This window comes from Eschrichtius robustus, chromosome 2, assembly GCF_028021215.1.
Source record: "Eschrichtius robustus isolate mEscRob2 chromosome 2, mEscRob2.pri, whole genome shotgun sequence".
NCBI classification, from domain to species: domain Eukaryota; kingdom Metazoa; phylum Chordata; class Mammalia; order Artiodactyla; family Eschrichtiidae; genus Eschrichtius; species Eschrichtius robustus.
In genome coordinates, this window is record NC_090825.1 from 152294147 (window position 1) to 152306535 (window position 12389).

At 38.0% G+C, this 12389-nt stretch overlaps 1 protein-coding gene and 1 long non-coding RNA gene across 2 annotated transcripts in view; one reads left to right on the top strand and one right to left on the bottom strand.

Moving 5' to 3' along the window:
* LOC137759769 (ELKS/Rab6-interacting/CAST family member 1-like) overlaps positions 1-12389 on the top strand; it is a 186402-nt gene that overhangs the window by 167286 nt on the left and 6727 nt on the right. The window contains 1 exon segment of the mRNA XM_068536384.1: positions 10872-11015. Within this exon segment, the coding sequence (XP_068392485.1) occupies positions 10872-11015 (144 nt within the window).
* The window catches only part of LOC137759771 (uncharacterized), a 118456-nt gene that overhangs the window by 83831 nt on the left and 22236 nt on the right, over positions 1-12389 (bottom strand). The window lies entirely within an intron of this gene.

A 12389-nucleotide genomic window follows, 5' to 3' on the forward strand; every position in this document is an offset into this window, starting at 1 on the left:
CTTGAAAAAATCTGCTTTATGGTGATAAATCCCTCTTGATCATAATGACTTTTTAAAAATATGTTGCTGGAATCTATTTGCTAATATTACTTAGAACTTAAGATCTTCAAAGAAATGTGCTTCGTTACTTTTTGGGTAAATTTTCCATCTCTGATTTTTGTATTTAGGACTCTTCTAATTTTTTGATACATTGGAAAATAACTGATGTCTTTCTAAGGTGTATATCTTTGATTATATTTTCTAATTTCATAAAGCTACTTGTATTCTCTACTCAAAACAGGAGTAAATAATGGCTGCATATAACTAATCAATAATCAGCCATTTTGTCCAGATTTTCAAATGTGTTGGTGTAAAGCTACCATAGTATTCTTTCGTAATTAAAAAAAAAAAATTCTCTCTGTGTTATAGCTAGTCCCACCTCGATCATATTTGCCAAATATTGCTTATTTTATTGGTCTTTCTAAAGAACAAGCTTTTGGTTTTATTTGCCAAGTTTACTGCTTTTCTTCTCTATTTTTGACTTTTCTCTTGATTAATTTTGTCCTTCCACTCTTTTGGATTTACCTTGTTCTTTTTCTACGTCTACTGTCCAATACCTGTAGCTTCAAGAGCCATTTTCAACAACTCAACCAGCTCTGCCAGCTGTGTCACGCCCACTTCATCATATGCCATTAGAACTTAATCTCATACACTGGGTGAAGACTCAGCAGCCTTATTTTGCTTTCAAAATTGTTCTATGGCCTTGGATCCTTCTTCTTCTCCTAAATTACCACTATCATCAGGGAAAATTCTAGTGGGCCTAGAATTCTAGGCTTGCCTTTCCTCCAGTTTCATAATAAAAGAAAAAAACATTTCCACCCTTTTTTTGATGTTGATCGAAAATTTAGCAGCACTTCTTTGCCCTGTATTCAAATCCCGAAATATAAGCAAGCCTTCATGCACACAGGCTCACTGAAATGTCATAATTTTAAACTATGTATGACCTTGAACAGTGACCTTTCCAAATACTCCACACTCTTCCTAGGTGTTCAGAGTTTTTCATTCCTACGTCTTTTACACATGGTCGATTTGTGTCGTAAGTTCTTCCTCCCTCCCACTTCTGAGTATATATCCAAAGGAAACATCATCATTTTTGAAGAGATATCTGTACTCCCACATTCACTGTAGCATTATTCACAAGAGCCAAGGTATGGAAACAACCTAAGTGTCCATAGTAGATTAATGGATAAAGGTAATATGGTATATATATACAATGGAATATTATTCAACCTTAAAAAAGAAGAAAATCCTGTCATTTAAGTCAACATGGATAAAACTGGAGGACACTATGCTAAGTGAAATAAGACAAAGACAAATAGTGCATGATGTCACTTATATGTGGACTCTCAAAAAACAAGGAAATAAATCAACTCTTCCCTCCCTGGACATTTTCCTCAGCAGAGTCTAGCAGCCTCTACTATGAGTCTTATCTTTTTTTTTAATTGTTTGTACCAGATCACAACCCCAGGGAACCTATGTATTTACCAATGTATATCTAGATTATAGTTTACCATTGTTCTTTTTCTTTGTAATTCATTCCTTCCACTTCTGGCATCAGAACCTCCTTTTTCCTTTGGAGGAGTCCTTGTGATTCAGGTAGGCTGTGTGTCTCCTCCCTAGGCTGTGTGACTTGGGGTTGGCTAGACACAGTGTTTTATATATACTCTATATGTCCTAAGTACTTATTTCTCTGTTTTCCATCATTTTCCCTCCAAATTTTAGTGTAGTTATTTTTTAACTGACATTTGTAATCCTTTCTTTTGTTTGACTAAGGTACTGTTCAACCGATCTTCTGAGTGCTTAATTTCAGCTTTTTTAATTCTAGAAGTTTCTTTTGGTTGCATTTCCTCAAATACTTTTTGCTTAAATTGTATATGTTGTCCTTTTTTTAATACATTAATCAGAATTTTAAATAATAGTTTCATTGATATATAATTTACTTTCCATATTATTTAAAGTGTACAATTTAATGTCTTATGCATCTACCACCACCATCAATTTTAGAACTTTCATCCACCCCCCCCAAAAGAAAAAGAATCTATTATAAGTCACTCACTCCCCCATATCTCCAAACCCTAGGCAGCCACTAATATCCTTTGTCTCTACAGATTTGTCTAGACTGGACATTGCATACAAATGGAATCATACGATTACTTAGCATGTTTTCAAAGTTCATGCATGTTGTAGCATGTATCAGTACTTGATTTCTTTTTATGGCTGAATAATAGTCCATGGTGTGGATATTACTATGTTTCATTTATCCATTCACGGTAAATGGCCATTTGGGTTACTTCCACTTTGGGGCTCGTATGAATAATGCTGCTGTGGTTGGGTTTACGTGCAAGTTTTGTATGCAGGTCTAGATTTGTTTTTTAAATTAACAGACTATTTCGGAGCAGTTTCTGGTTTACAGAAAAATTAAGCAGAAAGGACAGAGTTCTCATACTTCCTTACCTCTCACCCTAGTTTCCCCTATTATTAACATCTTACATTAGCGTAATACATTTGTTATAGTTAATGAACCAATATTGATACATTATTACTAACTAATGTCCATGCTTTACTTTAGACCTCACTCTTTGTTTTGTACATTTTATGATTTTTGACAAACGTGCAATAACCTGTATCCACCATTACAGAACCATACACAGGAGTTTCTCTGCCTTTACAATTCCGGGCTTCACCCATCCTTTTCTCCCTCCCCACAACCTCTGGCAACCACTGATCTTTTGACTGTCTCCACACTTTTGCCTTTTCCTAAATTTCATACAGCAATCATATAATATGCACGTAGCCTTTGCAGATTGGCTTTTTTTCCCTTAGCAATATGCATTTAAGCTTCTTCCATGTCTTTTCATGGCTTCATAGCCTTTTCTTTTTAGCGCTGAATGCTATTCCTTTGTACGGAGATACCATAGTTTGTTTATCCATTCACCTATTGAAAAACACCTTGGTTGATTTCAAGTTTTGGCAATTATGAAAGAAACTGTTATAAACATCCATGTGCAGGTTTTTATGGGGACATAACTTTTCAGTTCCTATGGGTAAATACCAAAGAGCATGATTACTAGATCACTGTATGGTAAAAGTATGTTTAGTTCTGTAAGAAACTGCCAAGTATCCTGCTAGCAACACATGAGAATTCCAGTTGTTCTGCATCGTCAACAACTTTGGGATTTCAGTATTTGGATTTTAGCCATTTGAATAGGTGTGTAGTGGTATCTCACTGTTGTTCTAATTGAAAATTCCCTGATGACATGGAATGTGTAGCATCTTTTCATATGCTTATTTGCCATGTGTCTGTTTTCTTTGTTTAATCATAGTTGTTTTGTTTTGTTTTTTAACCGCCTACTAACTCTTGTCCTCCTGTGTCTATTTACATTGTCCTTTTTTTTTTTTTCTTTTTTTGAGCTTTTAATCATTTAGTCTTTTTCCTGGTATGTCCAATTATTTTTTATATTAAAATTGGGCTTAACTTATTTTAGGAAACTATTAAGATACCGCCACATTCTGGATGCTGTTATCGTTCTCTTGAAAAGATTTCCTTTTGCTCATGGCAGACAGTTCTATAGGGACTGGAAACCTTAGTCCATTCTCAGTTTGAGCTCATTCAAAGCTGTTTTTCAGTCTGTGTGAAGGTTGCTCTATTTCTGTCTTGTCCTTCCTCTACGGGTGTTGCCCTTTGGGATTACCATGTGAAAGTTTGGATTCTCCCTATTCCCAACTACCCTTGTATTTGTTAGGCTTTAAATGTAATGGTTCCCCCAGCCCTGTGAGACTAAGGATACGTGTAGCCTGTCATTCCATTAGTTGTTGCTTTTAGCTTGAGCTCTTGCCGTTTGGCTTCTGTGGTTAGTCTTTTGAACTCCTTGGCTTTTCAGTTCCTAGGCTGTATGAGTTGAATCAGCAAATGCCCCAAGGAGAAAAGCTGCGCCAAATGTCAAGCTCTCGTCTGTGTTTCCCTTCTCTCCAGAACTTGGCCCGCATGTCTCGGTGTCTCGCGAACATTCGGATGCCGGTGAACAGATGTTTTCTTACTTTATCCAGGTTTTCTAAAATTTCTTTAGACTTCACCTGATCTTACGTTATTACTGAACTATCATCTCAATTATCCCTAGGAAGAAAATTTACAATTTTATGTTTTATTTTTTTATTTTCTATATTAACTCAGTTTCTGTGAGACCTTTTACCTGATTGTTCAGTCTAGTTCCTGTGTTACCAGTAAGATGGAGATAGGTGGAGGCTAAGAATATTGGGGGGAAAATCACTGATGAATGATAATGTCTCGTTCTTTTTGTTTTTCCTCTCCTTATTTACTCTGGCAGCCTACATTTGCCCTTCTTGATTTGACCCAGTTGCCCAAATAAGCAACCCACTCTGGCAAAGACCTGACTTTACTCTCATAAATGTCTGCATGTTAGGATTAGCTAGATGATGAACACCATGCCGAAGTTCTTTGTGTGACCAGTCAGAATGGCCATCATCAAAAAATCTATAAAGAATGCTGGAGTGGGTGTGGAGAAAAGGGAACTCTCTTGCACTGTTGGTGGGAATGTACACTGATACAGCCACTATGGAGTACAGTATGGAGGTTCCTTAAAAAACGAAAAATAGAACTACCGTACGACCCAGCAATCCCACTACTGGGCATATAAAAAACCATTAAAAAACCATAATTCGAAAAGAGACATGTACCACCATGTTCATTGCAGCACTATTTACAATCGCCAGGGCATGGAAGCAACCTAAGTGTCCATCGACAGATGAATGATAAAGAAGATGTGGCACATATATACAATGGAATATTCCTCAGCCATAAAAAGAAATGAAATTGAGTTACTTCCAGTGAGGTGGATGGACCTAGAGTCTGTCATACAGAGTGAAGTAAGTCAGAAAGAGAAAAACAAATACCGTATGCTAACACATACATATGGAACCTAAAAAAAAAAAAAAAAAAAAAATTGTTCTGAAGAACCTAGGGGCAGGACAGGAATAAAGATGCAGACGTAGAGAATGGACTTGAGGAGATGGGGAGGTGGAAGGGTAAGCTAGGATGAAGTGACAGAGTGGCTTGGACATATATACACTACCAAATATAAAACAGATACTAGTGGGAAGCAGCCACATAGCACAGGGAGATCAGCTCGGTGCTTTGTGACCACCCAGAGGGGTGGGGTAGGGAGGGTGGGAGGGAGATGCAAGAGGGAGGAGATATGGGGATATATGTATATGTATAGCTGATTCACTTTGTTATAAAGCAGAAACCAAGTCACCATTGTAAAGCAATTATACTCCAATAAAGATGTCTAAAAAAATGTTAGAGAGTAAAAAAATTCAAAAGAATTGGCCACACTCCTCCAACAGATTCTCTAACATTTAGCAGAAGAGAATTCACACTGAATCTGGTTTATGAGTAAAAGACAAGTCAACTTTAAAGTGGATCACAGATGACAACATTTCTTTTCCATGTGCCTGCTTTGGAGCCATATTTCTGCTGACCACTCAAAAACTTCCTCTTGAGTATTCTGTGATATATTAGAACCAGGAATAAGGGATGTTAGTGCTGGAAGGGTCAGCCGGTGGTCTGCCATTTAATTCACATATCCTTTCTGCACCAGACTCTTTCAAGATCATTGAGTTAGCCTAAGAATTTTGAAGCTGTGGAATTCAAGACAGTACATTACAATCTGCCAATATTACTATTCTCCTGCTCTGACATTCTCCACTGATGGACAGATGAAGGAGAAGGAAGGGCAGTCACCAGTAACTGAGAGTAAATGAAACTGGAATATTATAATTCAGTTATCATTTGAGTGACTGAATTGGCTGGCAGAGTGTTCTCCAGTTAAGGGTGAGGAAAGATTAATTCTGCACATGACACCACTACTGTATTTATACAAGTCTACTGGGACAGTTGTTTGCCTTGAATTGTTTTCTTCATTCATTTCGGTCAGACAGTTGTGTTGACTGATTTTCCTTTCTGATGTATGAAATGGCTGTTTGACTGAATTTACCATTTATTTTCCACTAATGCACTGTAACAACAATACATTAGTCAAATTGGATTGGCAGGTATGAAAATGTTTACCCCAGAACTAGACAGAAATATAATATTGCCTTCTACAGAAATGTAAGTCATATGCCCTGGATTTGGGGGAAATGTTCCAATTTTAACTATTTTGCCACTTTTCAAACATGTAGGGTCACTGATCCCATAGTAAAAATAAGAAGATCTGTGAAGTCCAGATAAAAATAGTTTTGTGTCACTCTGACAATCACATAACACAAAAGAAAAAACTATTATGAGATAAATTTTACTGAGTTTCATACTTATCAAGAGGTGTTTCTCTGTAAACTTCTGAGTCTTATTCTACAAGTTCTTTAGGAACAAACATTTCAAATATATTCATAGAAAACCCTCTTTATTTATAATTTCATTCTTCCAATGTTTATAGTTACTATGACAGGCCATTTCTCCATGTCCCATCCCATGATTCTCTGCTCCCATTGAACATTTGGAAATTGGTGGCATGAGCAGGAAAGTAAAGCAGTTTTTGAGATTATTGAATAATGTTGATGTTATAAAGACTGCTTTCTTCCACAGTTGACAAACTTATTATGGTACCAATGGTTGGATACTACTCTTAGAGATGAAAAAGGTCTTAAGGAATCTTCCATATTCCATTCACCAATCTGTGTTCTTGTTCAAAGCAAAATTAATTCCTTTCAAAATTAACATATTAGCTTAATAATAATTTTTTTTTAATTTTTATTTATTTATTTATTTATTTTTGGCTGTGTTGGGTCTTCGTTTCTGTGCGAGGGTTTTCTCTAGTTGCGGCAAGTGGGGACCACTCTTCATCGCGGTGCGCGGGCCTCTCACTGTCGCGGCCTCTCTTGTTGCGCAGCCTCTGAGCACAGGCTCCAGATGTGCAGGCTCAGTAGTTGTGGCTCACGGGCCTAGTTGCTCCGTGGCATGTGGGATCTTCCCAGACCAGGGCTCGAACCCGTGTCCCCTGCATTGGCAGGCAGATTCTCAACCACTGCGCCACCAGGGAAGCCCTTAATAATAATTTTTAATCTTACAATAATCTATCTGTGAGAATGGGAATTTTTGGTGGGAAAAAGTGACAGAAGATGGGACAAGAAGAGAATTCATAGAAAGACAAAACAGAATTTTTTAAATGGTGGGTACGAACTTCTGTTTCCAACTATATCAGTTTACCTTAGGAAAACATACTAGAAAGGCCAGATAAATCATAAGCAACATTTGACTGTGAGCGTTAGAAAGCTACTGAGGTAGCCATGACCTAGAAGAGTAAAATAGAGAAAGAAACTCACTGAAGTGAGAACAATATTCTGCACATGCTTTTCTAGCCCAGTCATTTAGAAACTACCGATGAAGAGCAAAAGTCTGAGAAACCAAATGTGACTCCTAAGAGGTAGAAAAGCCAGTAGATCTTAGGACAATGTCATAGGACTAAGGAAACCAGAGTTGGAATTGAGAAATAACAAGGCAGCTAGAATTTTAAGGACCAAAATCACAGAGAGAGTAAAGATTCAGAGAACTGAGCTGGATTCAGCAACAGTGTTCCCTTGCAGTATTTTCCATGTATAAATAGGTAGACAAGGCAAGATGCTAAGAAGTCAAACAAAAGCTAACTGAAGTCAAAGCAAAGACTTAGTTGGCTCATAATGCTGAAGAGACAAAACTGGGGTTCAGAACCTATGAAAGATTTCTGGCCCAATGGAAAACTAATGAACTAGGACATTGAAAGTCTCTACATATGTGTGTGGGTGTGTGTGGGTGTGTGTGTCTCTGTGTTAGGAAGGTTGATGCAACATCTACATTGAACCTGATAAAGAAGGAAAATGAGTATGAAGTTGGTCCAGTGACTGAGGTGATCTTCCCCTCTGCTCCCTACCTAAGAATAGGAAATTCTCTCCTCAAGAAAATACAGTTGACCCCTTGAACAATGTAGGGGTTAGAGACGCTGACTCCCTGTGCAGTCAAAAATCCACATATAACTTTATGGTCGGCCCTTCTTATCTGTGGTTCTGAATCTGAGGATTCAACCAACCACAGATCATGTAGTACTGTATTACTTAGGGAAAAAAAAATCCATGTATAAGTGGATCTGTGCAGTTCAAACCCAGGTTGTTCAAAGGGCAACTGTAATGTCATTCAGATTCTCTACAACTTGTCATATCCCAAGTCTGGTATTCATTCACTGAAGAACCACCAAGACTACCAAGAAAAGGAGAATTAAATGAATAAAAAACAAAACAGAATCAGAATCATAGATGACCTAAACATTAAAGTTCATACATATTTTGGTAAATGTTATCAAGTTCAAGAAAATAGATGACAAGGTGGAGAATTTAACTTGACAACTAGAAACTAGGAACTGATTGAAGTTGAACTGATAGAAATAAAAATTATACGAAATTTAAAACTCGGTAGTGGATTGGACACAGGTAAAGAGAGGTAAGTGAACTGGAAGATAGAGTAGTAAAAATATTAAGACTAAAGCATGGGAAACGAAAAGAATAAGAAGTACACAAAAGCGCATTTGAGACATATGGGCCACAGGAAACATTTTTATCATACGTGTAAACTAGAGTCCAAAGAAAAAAGGAGAGAGAGATTGGGATGAAAACAATATTTCAGAAATAACAGCTGAGAGTTCTCTAAAACTAAAAAGAATATATGGAGCCATACATTCAATAAGCACTAAAAAAAATGCAGCAAGAATAAATACAAAGAAAACCACACCTAAGATCACCACAGTACAATTCATGAATAACAAAGAAAAACATGACATCTTAAAAGCAGCCCCAGGAAAAAGAGAGAGATTCCTTTCAAAGGAACAGGATTAAGATTACAGCTTACTTCTCAACGAAACTGATTGGATGCTAGGAAATAATGGAATAACATTTTTAAGTGCTAAAGAAAAGAGCTGCCCATTGGGAATTCTAGAGGCAGAGAAAATGTTGTTTGGAAGGAAAGATGAAATAAGGAAATTTGCAGACAAACAAAATTTAGAAAATATGTTCTCATCAGAACCGACTGAATTAAATTATAAAGGGAGACCCGCAGGCAGAAGGAAGGTTATCACAGATGAAAATACGGACTTTATAAAGAATTATGTATAACAGAAAGGATAAATAAGTGGATAAACCTAAATAAAATCTAACTGCACAAAAGAGTAATAATAAAATATATCAAAACTTAGAATGCATTAAAAACAAATGGAAGAGGAAAAAAGTAGTCAAAGAAATTTAAGATCTCAGCATTGCTTGAGAAGCAGTAAAAAAGCTAGTAAGTCATGGTACATGTGTAACTGCTACTTATGTAAAAATAACAAGCTAATACAAGGGAAAATGGAATTTGAAGAAATCTAAAAGGAAGAAAGAAGAGCAAAAGGAACATAACAAGGTGGGACAAATAGTAAACAAGGAGTAAACGGTCTATAAGAAAATACATTAGGGCTTCCCTGGTGGCGCAGTGGTTGAGAGTCCTCCTGTCAATGCAGGGAACACGGGTTCGAGCCCTGGCCTGGGAAGATCCCACATGCCACGGAGCAACTAGGCCCGTGAGCCACAGCTACTGAGCCCGCGCGTCTGGAGCCTGTGCTCCGCAACAAGAGAGGCCGCGACAGTGAGAGGCCCGCGCACCGCGATGAAGAGTGGCCCCCGCTCGCCACAACTAGAGAAAGCCCTCGCACAGAAACGAAGACCCAACACAGCCATAAATAAATAAATAAATAAATAAATAAAATTTAAAAAAAAAAAAAAGAAAATACATTAACTGTAAATACTCAAATTAAAGGACAAGGATTATTGGAACAAACAAAAAACCTAATTCTATGCCACTTACAAGAGACAAGAGTCAGACTGTAAATTAAAGGATTCAAAAATTATGTCATAACAACAATAAATACAATTGAAGATTTTTTTTAATGTTAACACAGATTTGAAAGCCAAAATTATCACTGGCGATGAGGCAGGATAATAAAACCCACTGTTAACTTTACAAGGAATATATTATATATCTAAACTTCAATGCAATATATGAAGGGAAATTCCAAAAAACTAAGTCGAAATAGAAAAATCTAAATTACCTAGATCAGTAACATAGAACCACAACAACAAATCAGCAGATGATAGAAGATCTGAATACCGTCATTAAAAACTCTGGCCTAAATTTACATAAAACCCTGCACCAGCAATGATGGAATATATATATTACGCAGAAATTTTTAGGTGCACGTGGCACATTTATAAAACTGACTATATGCTGGTTATAAAACAAGACTCCGAATAAGCAAGAAATTAAAAAATATATAACCAATATTTTACCAAATAGTTGGATATTAAAAACATACTTCTGATCATTATGTAGGTCAAAGATAAAGTTGCAATGGGAATTAGAATTTTATTAATTGAATGATAATGAAAATATGCCATAACAAAACCTGTGGGTCGCAAATAAAGCTGTGGTCACAGAGAAGTTTATGTATTGAAATTATATTCTCTGAATGTAAGAGGGAAAGGAATAAAGCAACTAGAAGATAACCTATCACCCTGAGGTAGGCAGCTCCTGAACTGTACCTGGTGGGGAAGGCAGGGCAGAACTTCAGGAGGCCAGCTGAGAGCACGGTGAACACCATGTCAGGAGCAGTCTCCAAGAAAGAGCATTTAATGTACAAAGGGATGACTAAAATATATTTAAGAGCTAGCACCCTGACTCCTCTTAAGGATGACTTACGTTGCCGGGGAAAAAATAAGAAGTGCTCGATGTAGAAGGTGAATAACTTTATAATTCCCAGGAGGATCGTGGTACCAGGACCGCAGAATGAAGAACTTGGAGTCCCCGTGGCTAATCCAGCGGAGGGAAAAGGAGAAACACAGACGGGAGAGAAAATAAAGGGAACCCTTGGTGCAGTTTGGTGCTGCTGCAGGCCCAAGTCCAGGTATGTGCTCTCTAGCTCCACATCTTAAATAAAAGCCACCATGTTCCTCAGGCTTTCAGGTACTTAGAATTTCTCTTTAGAACCTGAAAATGGGGTCAGGTTTCCTGTCTGCATTGCTACAGTACAAAATAGAGGCAGGATGCCTGAAATAGTTCTCCATCTGGCAGAGGAGGCCTTGAAGCTGTGAGCCACTCACTGCGAACCAGCAGGACATGAAGGATTCTTGAGCAGATCTGAAGCTACTGGGAGGCCTTTCAGGAGTTAAATCCCATAGTAAATACTGTACCTTCAATGGCCCCTTCTCCCTCTCTGTCCAGTCTTCCTCCACGCGCGTGGGGGCCCAAAGGGGTTAAATGAGCACTCTTTGACTTGTACTTGGTGGTCCCAGAACTTGACTTGGGCTTGGAGACTTCCATGAAAAGTCTGCCTTCCATCTGCTGGCTTGCGTTTCTTGGTCTCTCTGCTCCAGGCTAATTCCTTCAACCTGCTTTTTCCATTTCTGCCAATACTCCCCCTCTCCAGACCTTCCTAATGCTCTTCTGGGGCGGGAGGAGGCTTACTGAGGGCAATGTGTATTTCTAGAGGGAGAGGTGACCACATGACTTCACAGTGCTCGTCCCCTTGATTATTCAGTTTCTGTCTGGATTAGTCGTGGGTGTTTGTGCACCCCAGCCTCCCCCCCAGGAGGCTTTAGAACACTGTCCTTATCTCAGCACTGAGCCTCTCTCTAGCCTCCTTCCCTCTCTCTCCTTACCCACCTTTACCCACAGACTCGCAGGCTTTCTGGACCTCTGAGGAACATAAGCACTTCACAGAACCTCTGCTACAGAACCAAACATATTGAAATGACTCTTTACGAAGATATTGAAACAACAGAAAAAGAAGACATGACGATTGTTTCTCCTGAGGGTTCAGTTACCTAGGGGGCCTTTAGCAAACTTTGATCGATACATCTGACCCTTCCTTCCTTGGCAATAGTTGATCACACTGTGAGGAAAACAAGTTAGAGAATGGAAAAATAATATTTGGATTTCAACGAAATAATAAAAATGCAGGGAGTATCTTTGACTTTTGCAAGGTGAGAAGAGAGTTTACATTTTGATTATTTGATGGCAGGAATCCCTTTTAAAACAGGGCCAGTCTGCATGATGCATTTAAAAATCAACCTTTTCAAATATAGCCATAACCCCCACAAGATTTCTTGATTCCTCTGGGGTCAGATAAACCATCACATTTCACAGTGGTGCCCTGTACATGAAAGTGATAAACATAATCTGGAAGCACAGCAGTGACTAAAAATATGGAGCTGGCAGCCATTCGCTGAAATGATTTTTTGCTTTTAATTCATTGCATAAAATGCTCATGTCCAAATTC